At 41.1% G+C, this 23770-nt stretch overlaps 1 protein-coding gene across 20 annotated transcripts in view; it reads right to left on the bottom strand.

Moving 5' to 3' along the window:
- NSD1 (nuclear receptor binding SET domain protein 1) overlaps nt 1-23770 on the bottom strand; it is a 179158-nt gene that overhangs the window by 40258 nt on the left and 115130 nt on the right. For 17 of the 20 annotated variants that reach the window (XM_045394572.2, XM_045394579.2, XM_045394582.2 and 14 more), the window contains 8 exons: nt 21728-21998; nt 20377-20486; nt 16684-16759; nt 14377-14495; nt 12846-12989; nt 8825-8948; nt 3327-3527; nt 665-844 (listed from right to left, as the gene is read on the bottom strand). In XM_045394572.2, coding sequence (XP_045250507.2) covers nt 665-844; nt 3327-3527; nt 8825-8948; nt 12846-12989; nt 14377-14495; nt 16684-16759; nt 20377-20486; nt 21728-21998 — 1225 coding nt within the window. Of the gene's footprint in view, nt 1-664; nt 845-3326; nt 3528-8824; nt 8949-12845; nt 12990-13090; nt 13247-14376; nt 14496-16683; nt 16760-20376; nt 20487-21727; nt 21999-23770 lie in introns of those variants that run through there. The other 3 variants (XR_012414421.1, XM_073994827.1, XR_012414422.1) reach the window with 3 other exon arrangements.

Genomic DNA, 23770 nt, shown 5'->3' with positions numbered 1-23770 from the left:
GGCTGAGGCAGGAGAATGGCGTAAACCCGGGAGGCGTTGAGCTGAGATCCGGCCACTGCACTCCAGCCGGGACGAGAGCGAGACTCCGTCTCAAAAAAAAAACAAAAAACAAAACAAAACAAAACAAAAAAACTCAAGTCATTATTCAAAATAAGAAAAATAAAACCTCTCCCCATTGGGCAACAAAGCCAAGTTTTAAAAGTTCTGCTGGACAGGCGCAGTTCAGCACTTTGGGAGGCCGAGGCGGGCGGATCACTTGAGGTCAGGAGTTTGAGATCAGCCTGGCCAACACGGTAAAATCCTGTCTCTACTAAAAATACAAAAAATTCGTCAGGCGTGGTGGCGGGCACCTGTAATCCCAGCTACTCAGGAGGCTGAGGCAGGAGAATTGCTTGAACGTGGGAGGTGGAGGTTGCAGTGAGCTGAGATTGTGCCACAGCACTCCAGCTTGGGCAACAGAGTGAAATGCTGTCTCAAAAAAATAAAAAAACAAGTTCTGCTATATAATCATTAATTTGGGACATCATTTCCTTAATGGCAGATGAATAGTATCATTTCTAATATTGTTTCCAGTGGCAATATGATGAAAAGTATTTTTGTTCCAATTAAAACATTGATTTAATCCCTTTTTAGACTACAAATAGAGGAAGAAGTGATTTCTTACCTTCTGAGCACACAAAGCACCAGCTAACATTAACATGCTCATGATTTCGGCAGCCTCGCCTAGGGGTAAAGTGATTAGGGCAGATGATACTATTAGATGCAAGGATCTTTGACCCAGCAGCCAGGCAAAAGTCATTGGCGTGGTATGCCACAGGACAGCGGACACAGCGCATCAATCGACCTAAAGCAGGAAAATCAGGGACGAGCAAAAGAAAAACAAAAATATTAAATATAAAAAGAATGTGAGTTATTCAAGTCTGTTTGTTAGCATTGAAAAAATGTCACAAATAGAAGGAATGACCACTAAGATGATAGATCTTAAACATTTGATCCATCAAGAAAACTCAGATGGGAGCTATGTGATAAGTCTCCAAAAGGAACCAAATCCCATAACTGTCAGTGAGCCTGCTTCAACAAGGGAAAGCCCAACTCAAACCACTGTCCTCACAGCTAGGAAATCAGCCCCAGAATAAACAGGGAGAGGGGAGAGAACAATGTTTGCCTGGAACTCTGTGATTCTTAAAGCCTTTCAAGTGAACGAACCTCTCTACCATCTCCAGAGGAAATACATCCCCTCAAATACTTCATCTATTATAAACCATCACCGAACCACCACCAAAACCTCTAATGCAATCTGTAACAACAATTAAAAATAAGAAAGTAGCCAATAGTTAAACTGCAACTCTTTTCATTTTTCTTTGTATTAATAAAGACATGGGGTTTCCCTGTGTTGCCAAGGCTGGACGTGACCTCAAAGTCTGTGTGCTCAAACAGTCCTCCCACTTCCTGCTTTACCTTCCCAAGAAGCTGGAACTACAGGTGTACACCATCATATTCATCGAAACTGCAATTTTGATCCAACAAGTTAAATTACTTATGAGACCCATAAGGCCAGGAAATAATCCTAAAAAAAGTACTGACAGTCTGATTAAAAGAAACATCAACACTGCTAAATTTTGCCTCCTTAATCCTCTATAGAAAAAGTTAAGGCTCTTTTGGCATACATGAATTTACCAGCAGAGATACAGTATTGGGTTTTTCCAGGCGCGGTGGCTCACACCTGTAATCCCAGCACTTTGGAAGGCCAAGTCAGGCAGATCACCTGAGGTCAGGGGTTCCAGAACAGTCTGGACAACATGGCGAAACCCCGTCTATACTAAAATTATAAAAAGTAGCAGGGAGTGGTGGCAAGCACCTGTAATCCAAGCTACTCCAGGGGCTGAGGCATGAGAATCTCTTGAACCTCTGGGAGGTGGACATTGCAGTGAGTTGAGATCACACTGGGCAACAGAGCGAGACTTCCTGTTTTAAAACAAAACAAAACAAACAAAAAACAAAAACACGCTGGGCGAGGTGGCTCATGCCTATAATCCCAGCACTTTGGGAGGCCGAGGCAGGAGGATTACCTGAGGTCAGGAGTTCGAGACCAGACTGACCAATATGATGAAACCCTGTCTCTACTAAAAATACAAAAATTAGCTGGGCATGGTGGCATGTTCCTGTAATCCCAGCTAGTCAGGAGGCTGAGACAGGAGAATCATTTGAACCCGGGAGGTGAGGTTGCAGTGAGCCAAGATCGTGCCATTGCACTCCAGGTTGGGCAACAAAAGTGAAATTCCATCTCAAAAAAAACAAACAACAACAGCAACAAAAACAAACACCTTGTCTTACCAAAGAGAACACATTTCAAAACTCAAGTTTATCTATATGCACAGACAGTTTTGGAAAACTCAGGTTTCACCTTAACTATGAAGCAGAAGAAATTTCTAGGACAAGAGTTTTCATTAAAAAAAAAAAAATGAACCCCCAATCCTGCCTTGACATGCATTTCTGAATGATATCACATATAGAAACCAGAGATATAAAAATGGCCCAAGGGGGTCGGGCGTGGTGGCTCACGCCTGTAATGCCAGCACTTTGGGAGGCTGAGGTGGGTGGATCACAAGATCAGGAGATCGAGACCGGGCGAGAGAGCAAGACTCCGTCTCAAAAAAAAAAAAAGCCCAGGGGAAGACTACACTCTGGTTTTCTAATCAATTAGGGAGAAGAGGACGTGCAGCTGAACACTTTCTCAAACTACATTTCATATGAAATCCAAATATTCAATACCCTACCACATAACCACATTGTGTTCTGTGGAGCCCTGGCACTGCCTGGCTGCTGAACTAGTCCATTATGTCCCTCTTCTCTCCCAAATACAATGTTGGTAATCTCTCTGATAAAACCTAGAGAGATACCATAAAGTGACATGATGGATTGCATTTGAAAATATCTGTTGCCAGCCAGGTGCGGTGGCTCACGCCTGTAATCCCAGCACTTTGGGAGGCCGAGGCGGGTGGATCACGAGGTCAGGAGATCTAGACCATCCTAGCTAACACGGTGAAACCCTGTCTCTACTAAAAATACAAAAATTTAGCCAGGCATGGTGGTGGGCACCTGTAGTCCCAGCTACTCAGGAGGCTGAGGCAGGAGAATGGCGTTAACCCAGGAGGTGGAGCTTGCAGTGAGTTGAGATCACGCCACTGCACTCCAGCCTGGGCAACAGAGCGAGACTCCGTCTCAAAAAGAAAAAAAAAAAAAAAAGAAAGAAAGAAAAAGAAAATATCTGTTGCCAATGAAACTGAGGTTTTACAGTTAGAGTGGTCCACATGAGAAATCCATACCTTTAGATGCAGAAACATTGGCTGGATTAGCAGCATGACAGGTTATACAGATGTGGAGGGAGCACCGGAAGCCCTTGTTCTGCATAACAGTGGGTGGGTACTTCTGGACACATTCTTCATGGTAAAACTTTCCACACAAGGGTAGAAGGCACCTTTTAACATCTTCCCCACTCTGCTTACATACAAAACAGGTATGGATTCCTGAGAAACCAAAAGAAGATAAATTAATAAGAATTCAAGAATCTACCAAATGCTAAACCATTAGCTGAAAAGTTTGTAAGAAATTTTATAATGGACTGATAGGGCTGACATCATCTGACCCCACTGTAACAATCTTAGTATTATTATAAATGAACTATCTGATAATACACACTCCCTGATGTGATACAACAGATAGTACATGTTGTCTACAGAAAATGTTTGCCGCTGGCACCCCCGCCAAAAAAAGAAAAAACTCAAACCTAATCCAGCCCCTGGACTAACTACAAGTTTACAGGAAATATGGATGACAGAGGAACAAGTTAAGGGGATATCTCCCAGGAGGCAACCAACAAAATTTAAGTTGGGCTGGGCGAGGAGGCTCATGCCTATAATCCCAGCACTCTGGGAGGCCGTGGTGAGTGGCTGGCTTGATTCCAGGAGGTCAAGACCAGCCCAGGCAACATGGCGAAACTCCATCTCTACTAAACATACAAAAATTAGCTGGGCGTGGTGGTGCATGCCCGTGGTCCCAGCTACTTAAGAGGCTGACACAGGAGGATCACTTGAGCCTGGAAAATGGAGATTGACTGAGCTGAGATCACACCAGTAGACTCCAGCCTGGGTGACAGAGCCAGACCCTGCCTCAAAAAAACAAAACAAAAAAAAGGTGTGGGGGCAGTATTGTTATAGATAAGTAGAAACTAAAGAGATGTATAGGCCGGGCGCGGTGGCTCACGCCTGTAATCCCAGCACTTTGGGAGGCCGAGGCGGGCGGATCACGAGGTCAGGAGATTGAGACCATCCTGGCTAACACAGTGAAACCCTGTCTCTACTAAAAATGCAAAAAATTAGCCGGGTGTGGCAGCGGGCGCCTGTAGTCCCAGCTACTTGGGAGGCTGAGGCAGGAGAATGGTGTGAACCCAGGAGGCGGAGCTTGCAGTGAGCCGAGATCGTGCCACTGCACTCCAGCCTGGGCGACTGAGTAAGACTCCGTCTCAAAAAAAAAAAAAAGAGATGTATAAAAAAGTTTACACTACAGGAAATCACTCGACATACAATGCTGGTAATCTCCCTAAGAAAACCTACAGAGAAGCTTTTGGCCTCTCTCTGGATCTAGATCTTGATTCAAAACATAATAAAAAGACATCCCTGAGACAAATGAGAAAATCTGAAAATGAACTGGCTGGTAGATGACACAAATAAGTTATCATATATTCTTACTATACATTAGATGTTGTATCTGTTAGAAACCCTTTGAAATATATGGAGAAAATGAGACAGAAGTTGACAACTATTGAAATTAACTGAATACATGGAGATTCTTTACATTGTTCTACCCTGGTGTATGTCTTAAGATTTTTGTAATAAAAAGTCAAAACCAGGCTAGAAGTTCAAGACTAGCCTGGGGAACACAGTGAGACACCTTCTCTACTAGAAATACAAAACAATTAGCTGAGTGTGGTGGCAGGTGCCTATAATCCCAACTACCACAGAGGCTGAGACACGAAATCTCTTGAAACTGGGAGGTGGAGGTTGCAGTGAGCTGAGATCACACCACCGTACTCCAGCCTGGGCCACAGAAGGAGACTCTGTCTCAGAAAAAAATAAAATAAAATAAAATAATAAAAACATAAAACACAGACCTCTATCACTCTGTAAGATGCAGTGCAACATAAGAAAAAGAGCCTAAGCTTGACAGGCAAACAGACCTCAACATGAATCCTCCTGCAGGCAATTGCTGGAAATGGAAGCTCATTCAAATCACCCATTTTATCTATAAACACTGAGAACATCCAGCAAATAAATATTTTAAGAAATATTAAACAGGCAAAACCCTACCTGATGCTGAATAACTGGTAGCTTTTTTTTTTTTTTTTTTGGTGACTCAATCTCCCTCTGTCGCCCAGGATGGAGTGCAGTGGCATGATGTCAGCTCACTGCAACCACCTCCTGGGATCAAGTGATTCTTGTGCCTCAGCCTCCCAAGTACATGAGATTACAGGCACCCACGACCATGACTGGCTAATTTTTGTATTTTTAGTAGAGACGAGGTTTCGCCACGTTGGCCAGGCTGGTCTCAAACTTCTGACTTTAAATAATCCACCCACCTTAGCCTCCCAAAGTGCTGGGATTACAGGAGTGGTAGCTATTATTAAACCTGAGCAATCTAAACAAAGATGTGATCACCCTATTGCAGGAAAATAGGGTAAGCCAAGAGCACTAATAAATGACTCCCATTTCTTACACTGTACCAAAACTGGTAAAACTTCCTACTCTCAAAGATAATAACTTTCCTAGGAAAAAAGGGAAACAAAACCACAAATTTAAAAAACCAAAAATAAAAAAATTATATCTTCTCTATACCTCATGTCATATGCAAAAATTAATACAAAATAGATCATAGACCTAATAGTGAAATGTAAAACTAAAAAATTCTATGAAGAAAACATAGAACTAAAAATCTATGTGACACTGGCCGGGCACAGCGGCTCACACCTGTAATCCCAGCACTTTGGGAGTTTGGGAGGCCAAGGCGGGTGGATTATCTGAGATCAGGAGTTTGAGAACAGCCTGGCCAACATGGTGAAACCTTGTCTCTATTAAAAATGCAAAAATTAGCTGGGCATGGTGGCACATGCCTGGTATCCTGGCTACTAGGGAGACTGAGGCACAAGAATCACTTGAACCTGGGAGGTGGAGGTGGGAGTGAGTGACATCGTGCCACTGTACTCCGGCCTGGGTGACAGAGTGAGACTCTGTCGCAGATTAAAAAGAAAAAACAAAACAAAAAAAACTTTGTGACACTGGGTTAAGCAAAACTTCTTAGCTATGACAGCAAATCACAGTCCATAAAAAGAACAAATTGATAAACTGGATTTAATAAAAATTAAGAACTATTAATCTTACAAACACATCATTAAGAAAATGAAAAAGTTGGCCAGGCGCAGTGGCATGTAATCCCAACACTTTGGGAGGCCAAGGCAAGTGGACCGCCTGAGGTTGGGAGTTTGAGACCAGCCTGACCAACAGGAGAAACCCCGTCTCTACTAAAAACACAAAAATTAGCTGGGTGTGGTGGCACATGCCTGTAATCCCAGCTACTCCGGAGGGTGAGGCAGGAGAATTGCTTGAACCCAGGAGGAGGAGGTTGTAGTGAGCCGAGATTACGCCATTGCACTCCAACCCGGGCGACAGTATGAGACTCCATCTCAAGAGAAAAAAAGAAAAAAGAAAATGGGGCCAGGAATTGTGTGTTAATGTTACACCTATAATCCCAACACTTTCATAGGCTGAACAAGGAGGACTGCTTAATCCCAGGAGTTCAAAACCAGCCCGGTAATGATGTAATAAAACCCTGTCTTTAAAAAAAAATTTAAAAATTTGCCAGGCATGTGGCAGGCACCTGTAGTCCCAGCTACTAAGGAGGCTGAGCCAGAAGGATTGCTTGAGCCTGGAAGGTTGAGGCTGCAGTGAGCCAGAATCATAGCACTGTACTCCAGCCTAGGCGACACAGAGAGACCCTGTCTCAAGGAAAAAAAAAAGAAAAATGGGAGGGGGAGGGAAGGGGCAGGGAGGGTACAAAGTGTTCAAAAACTTGAATGTTCTCAGTAGCTTTATTTATAATAACCAAAACAGGAAACAACCCAAATGTCTATCAACAGATGAATGGATCAACAACCAAGTAAATCCACAAAACAAACTACTACTCAGTGATAAAAAGAAATGAACTACCAATACACACAACAACCTTGCTGAATCTCAAAATAATAATGCGGAGTGATGATTTCACAGGTGCATACATATATACATACCAAAATTTATCAACTCATACACTTGAAATATGTGCAATTTTTTGCACTTCAATTCTGCCTTAATAGAGCTGTTTTACACACTCAAATTGATTTTCCTCTTGACCCTATAATATCCTCCCTTTAGGTACTGTCTTCCTTTCTGCTGAAGTCAAGTTTCTTCAAGAAGTTATATATACGGCTATCCACTCACCCTTCAATCTAGTGTAATGAGACATCCTCTGGCAAAAATTGAGGCATTTTCTCACTGCCACATACAAAATCCTCCCTTCAATCCAGAACCTCCTTAGTGTCTTTGCTACATCTGCCCCTACAGGTAACACCTGACTCCTGTGGCTTCAGAGATATTGACTAGCTCCTCCTCTCCTTCCAGTAACTGGTTATAAGAGCATATATGCCCAGGTAGTGTCACTGACCATTATCTTATCCTAATGACACTTTTTCTTTGGGAAGTATGATCCATATGTGCAGCTTCAATGACTTACAGGCATAAGATCTATACCCCAGCCCTGAGTTCTTCACTGTTTACATGCTGTAACATCTACATATCATGCTTAAAAAAAAAAAAGAGAGAGAGAGAGAGAGTGAGAGAACACTTTCCAGCCTGGGCAACATAGTTAAGACCCCCATCTCAATAAAAAATAAAAAAATATTACCCATGCATGGTGGCAAGTGGCTGTAGTCCCAGCTACTTGGGAAGCTGATTGCTTGAGCCCAGGAGCTCAAGACTACAATGAGCTACGATCACGCCACTGCACTCCAACCTGGACAAGACCTCATCTCTTATTTAAAAACAAAAAAAAAAGAACACTTTACTTAGCACAGCTTTATGAAGTGCTTTACCAGCTGGTCTCAGCTGACTATCCCTATTTTCTAATCCAATCTAAGCATTATAACTCACAAATAATCTTTTAACTTTTTTAGTAAATATTTTTATTGATGTATGATGTACACACCGTAAAGTACACACATCCTAAGAGTATAGCTGATGAAGTAAACATGCTCATGTAATCACTATGCAGATTAAGAAATATAAAACATTACCAGTAACCAAGAAGCCCTCATAGTTACTGCCTATGCCTCTTAACTAAAATATCCTAAACTCTAAACATACTGGCTTGTATTCTATATTCCTCAAATGTTTTACACATTTTCATTACTGGACCTTCTGCCCTTCCCCTCCCGACACCAATTTCTCTTTCTCTCTTACAGCTAAACACAGATATCTTCCTCTATGGCATTAGCTCATCTTTGCTTACATTACACGCTGAATGTATCACCAATACAATGCTTTTTGCGCTATATTATGCTACCCATTTATTATTCACTTGGTAGCTTTTCTGAAAGCAGTGACTCCACAGCACCATTTCTATATCTGTAACAACTAGCCCAGTGTTGCCACAAAATAGTGTCTCCAATAAATGTCTTTCCTGAAAAACTTAAAATTCAAACTTTCTTTGGAGGAAGACCATTCGATATCTACTTTACCTGTGCGACATTCATTGCAAATAAATTTTCCTCTTGGCATCTCAGTCAATCCAAGGCACTCCAGGTGGAAAGCCCCGCAGCACTGAGCCTCACATAACAGCAGCTCACCCAATTTTTCACAATTCTGTTAAGAGAAAGAAAACATCTATCTGTTTTTCCACGTTTGAGAATCAAGGGTAAAACCAAGGCCGGGCGCGGTGGCTCAAGCCTGTAATCCCAGCACTTTGGGAGGCCGAGACGGGTGGATCACGAGGTCAGGAGATCGAGACCATCCTGGCGAACACCGTGAAACCCCGTCTCTACTAAAAAATACAAAAAACTAGCCGGGCGAGGTGGCGGGCGCCTGTAGTCCCAGCTACTCGGGAGGCTGAGGCAGGAGAATGGCGTAAACCTGGGAGGCGGAGCTTGCAGTGAGCTGAGATCCGGCCACTGCACTCCAGCCCGGGCTACAGAGCGAGACTCCGTCTCAAAAAAAAAAAAAAAAAAAAAAAAAGGGTAAAACCAGTGTCAGTGGGTTAAAGTAAACAAAGGTTAAAAGTGGCAGAAAATGAGGTGAGAAAGAGACAAGGGCCTGTAGTTGTAGATTTTATTCTAGTTAAAAAGGTGTACCATTGGAGAACTTTACCAAAGGAAAGCTAAAATCAGGTATTCATTTTTAAAAAGAATGTTCTGACTGCTACATGGAAAATGAGTTCAAGAGTCAAAAGGTCAGAAAAGAGCATAGAGATAAACCAGAAAGCTACTGAATGGTTCAAGCAACTGACACTGGCTAGCTAGACTTGGGCCATAAAGTTCCAAAAGAGCTCCCACCAAGGTCTGAACAGCCCTTTTGGGACAAACCTAGAACCATCCCAGAGAGAGATCATTTTTCTGAAATAATCTCAGCTAAGACAGGGCCTCACTTAAGACAGGGGCTTAGGAAATAAAACAATGTAAGATTTATGATTTTTTTTTTTTTTTTTTTTTTTGAGACAGAGTCTTGCTCTGTCGCCCACGAGGGAGCACAATGGCGCAATCTTGGCTCACTGCCACCTGTGCTGCCCGGGGTTCAACTGATTCTCCTGCCTCAGCCTCCCGAGTAGCTGGGATTAGAGGCATGCACCACCACGCCTGGCTAATTTTTATATTTCTAGTAGAGATGGGGTTTCACCATATTGGCCAGGCTGGTCTGAAACTCCTGACCTCGTGGTCCACCCACCTTGGCCTCCCAAAGTGCTGGGATTACAGGTGTGGGCCACCGCAACCAGCCCAAATATTTTTTAAAGCCATGTATTACTATGAAAAGCGAACAAGGGGAAAGGTGACTAAGTTTTAGCTTCAAAAACTCATAGAAACAGAATAGGTCTTGATCACTTAAGAATTAAAGGTTAAATAAAAAACTAACTAGGACAGCTTTAGGGAGAAAGGTTAGAAAGGTAGCCTGGAATTGATAGGGGACCCCAGGGACTTTATCAACCTATAGTCTGAGCTATCTTCAAACGTCTGATTCCCATTATCTACTATTCACATGTAAAAATTGAAAAATAGTATTATATATTATACTTTGCATATTCAGAGCACCAATAACATGTTTTTATATATAGTAAAAAAAATTGACCTTCAGCACTTAAATAGGAAAACGTTAATTACAATGTGAATAAGAAACAAAAGTTTCGCATTAACTAAATGTTATAGACTAATTCTTCAACTGGGATAACCACGTAATTTATCTTTCAAACTGGGACACTTGAGAGTGAAAGGAAGAGCTATTAATAAATTATGACAGCACAAGGGACCTACACAAAGACTGATCCAGACAAGCCAGGACCATAGGGTCACCTTACCTTTAATCTTTTCATTAAATGATCTTTGTAAAATGTGTTTACACTCTGACTTGTCTCACTAAGTAAATAATGAGGGTAACTGTTTTTGAGGATTAACACTGTTGTTTGGGATCTGGTCCAAGTATGTAATAGTGAAGATAATAGGCAAAGAAACTGGATTGAAATTATATTGGCGGCCGGGCGCGGTGGCTCAAGCCTGTAATCCCAGCACTTTGGGAGGCTGAGATGGGCGGATCACAAGGTCAGGAGATCAAGACCATACTGGCTAACCCAGTGAAACCCCGTCTCTACTAAAAAATACAAAAAACTAGCTGGGCGTGATGGCGGCGCCGGTAGTCCCAGCTGCTCGGGAGGCTGAGGCAGGAGAATGGCGTAAACCCGGGAGGTGGAGCTTGCAGTGAGCTGAGATCCGGCCACTGTACTCCAGCCTGGGCGACAGAGACTCCGTCTCAAAAAAAAAAAAAAAAAAAGAAATTATATTGGCAACAATAACATTTTCTGGCCTGAGTTTACTTTTTTAGAGATCTCAACTTATTTATCTATTGCTATTTATTATTTGTGAGATAGGGTCTCTCTCAGTCACCCAGATGGGAGTGCACTGGCATAACCATGGCTCACTAAAGCCTCTACCTCCCTGGCTTCAGGTGATCCAATGACCTCAGCCTCCCCAGCAAGGGAAATACAGGCACACACTGTCACGCCTGGCTAATTTTTGTATTTTTGGCAGAGACAGGGTTTTACCATGTTGCCCAGGCTGGTCTCAAATTCCTGGGCTCAAATGATCCACCCACATCAGCTTTCCAAAGTGCTGAGATTAGTGCTGTGCTCGGCCTATGGTTTCAGTTTAAAAAAGAAGAATTGGCCGGGGCGGTAGCTCACGCCTGTAATCCCAGCACAAGGTCAGGAGATCGAGACCATCCTGGCCAACATGGTGAAACCTCGTCTCTGCTAAAAAATACAAAAAATTGGCCAGGCATTATGGTGGGCACCTGTAATCCCAGCTACTCAGGAGGTTGAGGCAGGAGAATGGCGTGAACCCAAGAGGCAGAGCTTGCAGTGAGCAGAGATCACGCCACTGCACTCCAGCGTGGGCAACGGAGCGAAACTCGGTCTCAAAAATAAATAAATAAATAAATAAATAAATAAATAAATAAATAAAGAACTAATATCCTCAAGTTTTTGTTTACTTAAAAGAAAAGTCTGTAATCTTGACCTCTTGGGCTACAGGTATGAGCCACTGCAGCTGGCTAATTTTTTTAAAAAGACAAATTTTTTTTCAATAGAGACAGGGGTCTCACTGTATTGCCCAGGCTGGTCTAGAACTCCTGGCCTCAAGCAATCCTGCTGCCTCGGCTTCCAAAAGCACTGTGATTATAGGTGTGAGCCACTGCACATCGCCTATCTTCAAGTTTTTATACACCAAATTTTAAGAATTACATAGGTAAATCAAGACCATTAAAAAAAAATACTCAAATGGTCACTGACTCTACTCACAAAGACTAAAAGTCTCTTTAACAATGTCCAACAGAGCTTAAAGGTTAGAAAAAAGGAGAGGGAGATTCTAAATCCAGACTGCTGAGGTTTAAATCCAGGGTTCTCTGATGAATATAAGCAAGTTATTTATCCTCTCTGTAATTTAGTTTCCTCATCTGCAAAATGGGGATAATCACAGAACTCTACTTATGAGATTATTAGGATGACTAAATAATGTAATATTTACAAAGTGCTTGGAACAATACTTCATACACAGTAAATACTGTATAAATATTTATTAATTAAATAAAACAATATAGGTGGTAGGCTTTCTAAAGTCACCACATTAAAGGAAAAATATCTCAAAGCTAAAATTACCCTTGAAAAGTTCCTTACAAACCCAAAGATTCTGACACCATGAGAAGTACTGGAGAATTATATTTGAATAAGCAACCAGAGATTCGCATATTCCATCTCAGACTTGTTTCACGGCATATATTCCTTCATGGGCCTTAAGGGCAGGTGATTCACCAACACTAAACTATTTCTCCAAGTATCTTTCTTTGTGGGGAGAAAAAAGGGTCAAATCCTTAAAGAAAGTGACTCCACTGGGATCATCCAAAAGCACTGTTATTCTACCAAGAAACCATCACAAAGAGATGGAGTGGGTTTCCCTTTAAAGATGAACATGCAATGAATACACAAGTTGGCAAACATTTTTCTACCTGACAAACATTCTCCTTGAGTGCAGCTCCTCCACCACGTTCACCCTGCATTTTTTTAGAGGCAGGCATCCCAGAATCGTGTTCCACACCTTCCTCAACAGTCTCCTTGGGGCTTGCGGCCGTCCTGTGAGGCATTAGTTCTCCCTTGCAAAGAAAAAATAATGTCCCACATCTGTATTATTGATGTCTCTTCCATTTGACCCCCTCCCTCTGGGCTGCTATTTGTCTAGCCATTAAGCACTTACAGATGTTCAGCCAATCACTCGGGCGGACTGCATGCAATGTTAGTTCTAACCCTGCTGTGATTGGGCGGGTAGTGGGCGCCTCATGCCCTGCCACTAACTGCTCTGAGGCTGTATGTTCCACTGGAACTTTCTGAGCTGTTCCATTTTAAGGTTTCACTAAGGGAGAGAAAACATTCTTAAGTTTATTTGATTACTTATTTGTCCTTCCAAGATCAGTGTTTCCTAAATAATGCCCCTCTTGGGCATTCTATTCAAATTGTCCTGGAAAGAAACATTCTGCATCATAACGTGTGATGCTGACCTGACTTCTAACTCTCTTTTAACTTGAGTTGGAAACCCAGAGATAATATCAATGATTGCACTGATGCTTTGCAAGTAAATCGTTTTAAATCTTTTGTTTCCTGAAGGCCGATATTCATAAAAATTGTCCTAAGATTAAGTAGCTGATGGTCTCAAGAAATAAGCAAGTAAATCTCCCCGCTAATCACAGCAGTCTCAACTTGGTTTTTTTTTTTTCCAAATAGAGTCAAGGTCTCACTGTATTTCCCAGGTTGGTCTTGAAATCCTGTTCTCAAATGATCCTCCCACCTTAGCTTCCGAAAGAGCTGAGTGGCATGAGCCACAACACCCAGCCAGCAGTCTCAATTTTTTTCTTTTAAAACAGAGTCTCACTCTGTCACCTGGCTGGAGTACAGCGGCATGATTTCGGTTCACTGCAACCTCTGCCTCAAGGGTTCAAGTGATTCTTGTGCCTCTGCCTGATTAGCTGGAATTACAGGCGCATGCCACCACACTCAGCTAATTTTTATATTGTTAGTAGAGATGAGGTTTCACCATGTTGGCCAGGCTGGTCTCGAATTCTCAACCTCAATTTATCTTCCCACCTCGGCCTCCCAAAGTGTTGGGATTACAGGAATGAGCCACGGCACCTGGCCAGTCTCAACTTTTATAGGGCAGTATATAAGTTCCTTCAGATCACATATTGACTTGATATTGTGCTCTCTGGTTTTACAAGTTTACTTAACGATGAAACAATTAGATACCTGATTGGACATCTACAGCATAGGATGTGATGATCTTTTAAAAAGACCATATTGACAGTTGCAATACATGCCTTGCCTCATTATTAGGATAAGGCTGTACTTTCCCTCCAAGATTCCTTATGGCCATCAGCCATTTCAGTAGAACAGTATTCTTAAGAAAACTCAAGGGAAAGAGGGACGTGGCCTCTGGTGTGAAATGTAGCTTCTCTGTAGAAGGTGAAAAGATCAGGAACTGAGTATTACCTCTAAGCTTGGAATCTCTTTTGACGAGTCATCATTTTTCACTTTTTTACACTGCATCTTGGCTGCAGCATGCCTCTGTCGTTTTCGCTTCCTTGGTCTGTCAAATATCTTGGAAGTGCCTATGACAGGAAAATAGGTGTTATTTGCTGGCTAATAACACACATGTCCAAAATCTCTTATCTTATTGATAGAATAAAAACCAACCTTAAAACTCATTGAATTCTCTAGCTTTGTGGATTAGGAAAACGGGGGAAATAAGAATTGAGACTAACTCATGATGACATAACTAGATGGGAAATGGCTACATATATGTAACTTCTCCCTCATATAGATTAATAATAAGTGTACAGGTTATCACAGAAATTTTAAATTATATGATTGAAATGACAAATCTTGTAGTTCCTCAAAGGAATTAAATCCTATAGATGAAAGAGAAATGCTTTTTACTAGTCATGAAAAGATACCACTCCCTAGACTTCGAGATTGGAGACAATAATATAAATCACTATATGATTTATGGATTAAGGGCCGGGCATTGTGGCTCAAGCCTGTAATCCCAGCACTTTGGGAGGCTGAGGTCGGCAGATCACATGAGGTCAGGAGATCGAGACCATCCTGGCCAACATGGTGAAATCCTGTCTCTACTAAAAATACAAAATTAGCCAGGCATGGTGGTGCATGCCTGTAATCTCACTCAGAAGGCTGAGGCAGGAGAATCACTTGAAACCAGGAGGCAGAGGTTGCAGTGAGCCGAGATCGCGCTACTGCACTCCAGCCTAGATAACAAGAGCGAAACTCCATCTCAAAAAAAAAAAAAAAAAAAAAAGAGAAAGAAAAAAAAAAGGATTAAGATGGAGAGTTGAGGCCGGGCACAGTGGCTCATGCCTGTAATCCCAGCACTTTGGGAAGCCGAGGCGGGAGGATCATGAGGTCAGGAGATCGAGACCATCCTGGCCAACATGGTGAAACCCCATCTCTACTAAAATTACAAAACAAATTAGCCAGGTGTAGTGGAATGCACTTGTAGTCCCAGCTACTCAGGAGGCTGAGGCAGGAAAATCGCTTGAACCCGGGAGGCAGAGACTACAGTGAGCCAAGATCACACCACTGTACTCCAGCCTGGGCGGCAGAGCCTGACTCTGTCTCAAACCAAAAAAAAAAAAAAACCAGAGAGAGAAATTCTTCTAGTCCCTCCTGCACTTTCCATTAAACACATTTCAACAGTGTTACAGAAACATCAAGGGGAATCTAAGAGATATTTCTTAAAACATTCTAGGATATTTATGCTAGTTAACAATATGAAAGATGGAGTTTTGAAGACTGCCTCAATGAGCTTTTTTGACTGCCTGATTGAGTTGGAGAAGCTCTGCCATCAAAACTGCTTGCAGCCTAACACTAAAAGAAGAGATAGTATGATTACAACAGAAAGGTCTGAAATTCTCATAAGTTGGAACACTTACAACAAAATTTATAATGGATAAAGTTCATGTTGTAGGTTTTATTTCAAAAATGAAATATAAAAATACAGGAAAAGAGCTGATGTTATTATTACTACTATTATTTTAAGAGACATGGTCTCTCGCTGTTGCCCAGGCTACAGTGCCTGGTGTGAGCAACAGCTTACTGTCGCCACAACCTCTCGGGCTCAAGGGATCTTCCCACATCAGCTTAACAAGTAGCTGTGACTATAGAAATACACCACCATGCCTAGCTTATTTTTTTTTTAATTGTAGATAGAGACAGGGTCTCACTAAGTGCCAAGCCTGGTCTGGATGGAACACCTGGCCTCAAGTGTTATCTTATCTTGGCCTCCCAAAACACTGGAATTGCAGTTGTGGACCACCATGATCGGCCTGATATTATTTTGAAAGCAGCTTATTTTTAAATCTTACAAGCAAATTGAGCAACCTATGGGATTACAATGGCCACATGGCTAAAATAAGCTAACATATTGCTAGATTTACTTGTTAGAAAATTTAATAATCGTAGGCCACATGAAATATAATATTCCCATGATACTCTTTGCTCATCTTCACATTTCTTCTATAAAACAGGAATACTACAGATAATAACCTAACTCTCTGTAATGCTTTAGCAAGATTACAGGTAGCATTCCTACTAAAAGCCCTGGTAGATGTTCAATTTATGAATATTTTATCTGTTTGAGGAAGCAGATTTTGGGCAAACCAGTTTTAAAACTTGTACCTCACTGGTCTGGTTTACACATGTAACAATTTTTATGGTTAACAGACAAAGCACTTCAAACTTACTACTGCATTACATTTTTTAAATCTCAAAAATACTCACCTCCACCAAAATCTTTTGAATAAGATGTGGCACAAGATTCAGTTATGCCATTCTCCAGGTGACCAGCTTCATAGCACTACAAATAAGTGAAAACAACACCATTTACAGAGGAATTAAAAAATAAACCCTTTATTTTATATGCCAAAGTCTGAATTGTCAGCTGCCACGGATATTGAATTTTGACTTGTTTTAGCAATTAAAAACATCAACATGACCATAGTAAAGGGTTGAACAGAAACTTCAGGGGGAAAGGAATCAGATTTAAAAAGACTGGGCACGGTGGCTCACACCTGTAATACTAGCACTTTGGGAGGCTAGGGTGGATCACCTGAGGTTAGGAGTTCAAGACCAACCTGACCAACATGGAGAAACCCCGTCACTACTAAAAATACAAAATTAGTCAGGGGTGGTGGCACATGCCTGTAATCCCAGCTACTCAGGAGGCTGAGGCAGGAGAATTGCTTGAACTCGGGAGGCAGAGGCTGCGGTGAGCCAAGATTGCACCATTGCACTCCAGCCTGGGCAACAAAAGCGAGACTCCGTCTTTAAAAAAAAATGTTCCAACAGACCTGTGAACACCACATACTCCTTAAGAAAAAATAAAGACTTGCCAGAAATTTCCAACATATAGACTAGATACACAATGCTTTCCGTGACTGAAGTGGAGAAAGAGAAGGGGTATGTACAGGCTCAATTTTATGGCAGTCCACCCTGTTCTTAAAATCCATCTTCCTGGCCGAGTGCAGTGGCTCATGCCTGTAATCTCAGCCCTTTCGGAGGCCGAGGAGAGCAGATCACCTGAGGTCAGGAATTTGAATCCAGCCTGGCCAACCACGGCCAACATGGTGAAACCCCATTTCTACTAAAAATACAAAATTTAGCTAGGTACAGTGGCTGGCACACGCCCGTAATCCCAGCTACTAGGGAGGCTGAGGCAGGAGAATTGTTTGAATCCGGGAAGGCGGAGGTTGCCCTGAGCCAAGATCGCACCACTGTACTACAGCCTGGGAGACAGAGCAAGTCTCCAAAAAAAAAAAAAAAAGAAGAATAATCCATCTTCCTACAATTGTATTCACAGCTATTAGATTTAACACAGACCTGTTTACTTGGTGAACTGTATATTAAACAGTTCTAAAATACTGAATGGCATGCCAACCTAAAATGACTTCAGATCAATCCAAATTAAAGCAACATTAAAACTCAAAACAAATACTCAACATCAGGAGTCTAATCAAGAGCCAAACATTTTATTCACCCACTACTAATACTTGTATGAATCAGTTCCATCCCAAGCAAATGTCTTTTCCTACAAGAATGATAATATTCTTCATCATAACTGTAAAACAACATTTAGTGGTTACAAAAAGTCAGTATAATAAAGGCCATTCTAGTCATGCGTGGTGGCTCATGCCTGTAATCCCAGCACTTTAGGAGGCTGAGGCAGGCAGATCACCTGAGGTTGGGAGTTCGAGACCAGTCTGACTACTATGGAGAAACCCCGTCTCTACTAAAAATATAAAAAATTAGCCGAGCATAGAGGCATATCCCTGTAATCCCAGCTACTGGGGAGGCTGGGGTAGGAGAATTGCTTGAACCTGGGAGGCGGAGGTTGCAGTGAGCCGAGAATGCACCATGCACTCCAGCTGTGGCAACAAGAGTGAAACTTTGTCTCAAATAAATAAATAAATAATAAAGGCCATTCTTGCTGTAGAGTTCCTAATGTTCGGGACTTAAACAAGATAAAATACAGTTGTGAATTTCTGAATGCTCATTTTATCATATTAATAAACCATAAGACTGCAATTCTCTTCATGTTCTGTATATATCAGAAGTCTAACCATGTCAAGTAAAATGAATGGGCAAATGTTAGGTATCCAATTCAACAAAACGAGACTCCTAGACAAATCACAAAATACATTTCCGTAATTTTTTTTTAAAATAGCAGTCATTTTATTTAGATAACAAATTAGTTCACTGTTTAACAGTTACCCAAAAGCTGTGGAACAAAATAATTACAATGCTCCCCAAACTACAGTCAGAGAATAATGCAGGAAATATTCTCATTTCTATTATGATCAATTTTATAACTTAAAATAAAATTAACAGCACGCACACAAACACACACGCACACACACACAACAATCATACCATATGAATAAAAATCAAACTGTTCTGTTTAGAATGAAAAAGACCAAAGAACTTCTTAGAGGATGTGACTAAGATGCTAGTAACTTACTTTGTGTATATAGTCTAGTGTGGATATACATTAAGCCAGAGTACCCTTAAAGCACTACCAGAACAGATCATTTCTCATTCTGTTTGACATACTGATTAATACACCTGTGACATACTGATTAATCCACCTGCAGACAGTGTGGTGGTGTGCCTGGTAAACTAAAATGGAACTGAATCATGGCTTTAGCCTTACGACAAAATATACCTCAGAGTAACCAGGACTTCAACAATGAAGTAGGCCAGGTCAGATGGCAGGATAGACTCCCAAACAGACAAGAGGACACTTTTCTCCAGAGTTTAGTGCTAGCCATAACCAATAATTCTGATTTTCTCTTGCTCTGGTCCCAAATTCAATGGCAACCCCCCTCCCCAAAAGTAAAAATTCAACAGTGACAAAGAGTTATTAAGTATAATTAATACTTCAAAGACACTGGGAATCTGAGAGAGGGTGAGGATAAATATCAGGGAATTTTTTTTTTTTTTTGAGAGAGAGAGAGTGAGTCTTGCTCTGTCACCTAGGCTGGAGTACAGCAGCGTGACCTCAGCTCACTGCAACCTCTGCCTCCCAGGTTCCAGCAGTTCTCCCGTCTCAGCTTCCCGAATAGCTGGGATTACAGGCAGGTACCACGACGCCCAGATATATATATATAAAATATATATATTTTTTATATATATATTATATATAATATATATATAAAATATATATAATATATATATAATATATATATAAAATATATATATATATATATATATATATTTTTTTTGTATTATTAGTAGAGACAGGGTTTCACAATGTTGGCCAGGCTGGTCTCCAACTCCTGACCTCAAGTGATCTGCCCGCCTTGGCCTCCCAAAGTGCTGGGATTACAGACATGAGCCACCGCGCCCAGCCATCACACTAGATTTCTTAAATAAAACACAAAATGTATTCATCACATAAAAAAAACAATTGAAACTCTGTCTCTACCAAAAAAAAAATACAAAAAATTAACTGGGGAGCCTGGGAGGCAGAGATTACAGTGAGCCAAAATTATGCTGCTGCACTCCAGCCTGGGTGACAGAATCAGACCCTGTCTCAAAAAAAAAAACAAAACAAAAGGGCTACGACGACACGGCAATAGGATACAGAAGACTAGTGGTGCTTGAGATAGTAGTTTAGTAGAAAACAGGATTTGAACCCAGAAAAGAAATCATAACAAACACAAACTTAATCTTCAATGCATTTAAAAAATTTTTTCACTTGGAAAGGAAACCTGAAACCAGTTTATATACATACATGATCACACAACTGTAAAACAGTCTTTCATGTAGGAACTCTCAGATCATGTATGCCTGCTGACAGACACACTAATTTCTATATGTACATACATCGATGTTATAACTACTACTCAAAATGTCATTTTTTAAATTCCTCATTTCCTGAGTTTCTTTCTTTTAGAACTTACAAAAATAACATACCTTTTTAGAAAGGCCAAGGTCCCCCTTCTTGGGCATAAATCCAGGGTCTAAATCATTGGATTCAAGAAGTTTCTTAGTTGGTTTTCTTTGACGTTTACTTTCATAATTTCCTGAAATGCATGTATCTTTACATTAGATGGTTTAGAAACTGGGCATAAGTTAATTTTTTAAAAATCTGTATACCACAAAAAATGAATCTCAATGTTTTTGATGTTTTCCCCATCATCTTATGGGAAGAGGCAGGAGGGTAATTTACTTATTATAAAATATTAGTAAACAAAACAAGTAAATAGTTCTCAATGCAAGCACAAACTAATGTGAGGGATGTGTGTGTGGTGACTTTAAATCACAAAATAACTAAGGGAGAAATCAAAAGGACAGAATTCTCTTTATAGCAACCAATTGTTGGTGAGGACAAAATAAGAAGTGGAGTGAAACAGAGCTTGGATAATGGTCATAAATGGACCAAGATTACAGTTCCTGCTCTGCCCCTAAGTAAATAAAATTCAGTAGGTAAAAGATAATTCATAGGATCACTCAAGAATTACATAAAAGAGCTGACTTAATAGAGTTTGGCACGTAGTAGGTACTGAAATAATAACTATCTTTACTATTCTTTCAAAAATCTTTTTTATTATACCCAACTAGTTTAAGCACAATTGGAATCGTTTCTTTAAGTAGTAACATCAAAAGCTACTGTTGATAATGTTAAAAAGTTACATCTAAATGTAAAGGGGTACAGAAAAGAGGATTCTTCCCATTCCTTGACTGACTATAATATTCAATAGGTACGAGGTGAATTAGAGACAATATGTTTAGATCCAACTCTCCCCAGGTGATATATAAAGAATCATCAAGTGAGAAGTAACTGGTAATTAACTTCTAATGAACTGGTAATTACTATGTTGTCAGGTATATCATATTATACATTAATACATTATGATCTCCATTTTACAAATGAGGAAACAAGTTCAGAGATTAAACAACTTCCCAAGTAACACAAGGATTGGTGGAGCCAGCACTTGAAGCATAATGCTTTTTCCACTAATGTGCAGTGCCCCTCTTGAAGCCCTGTTATCCTGGTTGTTAATTTACACAGTGGCTGATCAACAATCATGAAGAGCAACACTGGAGCAAGGAGCATATTTATTAAAAATACATCTTGATAGCGTGCCACAATTCGTGGTTAGTAACTATATCTAATTAGCCATCATTTTAAGTATTTCCCAGGACAAAGGGGGGTAGTTTATTGTATACAGATAAAATGTTGGCTTTACATCAAAACATACTAAAATCTCCTGCTTCCTCTAATCATATCTGCTCAAATACTGAGACCCCAACCCCACCTTACCTGGCGTTTTAACTAGCAATTCCTCAGACTCAAGGGCAGGCCGTGGAGAGACTTCCGGAGCCACAGGCACAGACAAGGTCAGCTGCGGCAACTCAGCATGTCCACCTCCAAGTTCTGACTGAGCCAAGGGGCCCTCCAAAAACGGAGCCTCCCTTTCAAGAACTGGAGGCTCTTCTTTGGTTGAAATCAAAGAATTCTCGTCCACCTGCTTGTTCTGAGCACTAGATCGACCTCGGGCTAGAAGGCTTTCCTCTTCACAGCGGGAACTTACCTAAGAACAAAAAATAAAAATAGAGTCCACAGGCCAAAACTGTTGTAATTTAAGTGTCAAAAAGAATAACGCACTTTAAAAGGAATGAAATTCTGACAAAGGCTACAAAAAGTAGATGAACCTTGAAGACATTATGTATTCTAAGGGAAATTACTTAGACACAAAGAACAAAAATCATATGATTTCAAGTATATGAGGTATCTAGAATAAGAAAATTCTTAAGACAGAAAATAGAATGGCAATTGCCAGGGGCTGAGCAGAAAAGGGAGTTATTGGTTAGGGGGTATTGACTTTTAGCTTGGTAAGATGAAAAAAAGTATGGAGATGGATGGTGGAGATGGTTGCACAACAATGTAACTGTGCTTCATGCCACTGAACTGTACACTTAAAAATGGATAGGCCGGGCAGGGTGGCTCACGCCTGTAATCCCAGCACTTTGGGAGGCCGAGGCGGGCGAATCATGAGGTCAGGAGATCGAGACCATCCTGGCGAACACGGTGAAACCCCGTCTCTACTAAAAATGCAAAAAAATTAGCCGGGCGTGGTGGCGGGCGACTGTAGTCCCAGCTTCTAGGGAGGCTGAGACAGGAGAATGGCGTGAACTCCGGAGGCGGTGGAGCTTGCAATGAGCGGAGATTGCACCACTGCACTCCAGCCTGGGCGACAGAGCGAGACTCCGTCTCAAAAAAAAAAAAGGATAAAATAGGCCGGACACAGTGGCTCATGCCTATAATCCCAGAACTTTGGGAGGCCGAGGTGGGCAGATCACGAGGTCAGGAGATCAAGACCACCCTCGCTAACACGGTGAAACTCCATCTCTACCTAAAAATGAAAAAATTTAGCCAGGCATGGTGGCAGGCACCTGTAGTCCCAGCTACTCGGGAGGCTGAGACAGGAGAATGGTGTGAACCCTGGAGCTTGCAGTGAGCCGAGATCACGCCACTGCACTCCAGCCTGGGTGACAGAGTGAGACTCCGTCTCAAAAAAATAAAAAAATAAAAAATAAATAAATAAAAAAGAATAAAATAAAATTTGTGTTATATATATATATAAATCAAAATTAAATGAAGTTGACTGAGACACTGAAGCTATAATATTGATAAGTCCACAACAATAATTCAAAAGCAGGGAGAAAAGACTGCTCTAATGTCTCCAATTAAAACAACTACTAATGAACTCTTTAATGTTACAACTGGTAATTAATGGGAAAGAAAGAAGCACTTATTCTGCCTTTCAAGTATTTCAGGACAATAATAGAGTCCAGTTAATGAAAGAGACTATCAGTTAATAAAAATAGAGAAAGTAATAAAATCTGAAAGTCTTCATTTTGTAACCTCTAATGATATTATTGATATAGGTAAAGATCTTCAACTGGGGTTTTCAAAAAAACCATCAGGGAAGCTGGGCATGGTGGCTCACACCTGTAATCCTGACACTCTGGGAGGTTGAGCCAGAAAGATCACTGGAGCCCAGGAATTCGAGATCAGCCAGGGCAACATAGTGGGACACCGCCTCTACAAAAAAATTGTTGTTAAAACTTAGCCAGGTGTGGTAGTGTGCACCTGTGGTCCCAACTACTCAGGAGGCTGAGATGGAAGGACTGCTTAAACCCAGGAGGTCAAGGCTGTAGTGAACCGTGTTTATGCATCTCTGCACTCCAGCTTGGGCAAGATGCTGTCTCAAAATTTATTTTTTTTATTTTTATTTTTTTTTGAGACAGAGTCTTGCTCTGTCAGCCGGGCTGGAAAGCAGTGGCCGGATCTCAGCTCACT

Source organism: Macaca fascicularis, chromosome 6 (genome assembly GCF_037993035.2).
Source record: "Macaca fascicularis isolate 582-1 chromosome 6, T2T-MFA8v1.1".
Taxonomy (NCBI): Eukaryota; Metazoa; Chordata; class Mammalia; order Primates; family Cercopithecidae; genus Macaca; species Macaca fascicularis.
Note: the sequence above shows the minus strand (reverse complement) of the source record. Positions and strands in the feature narration are given on the sequence as shown.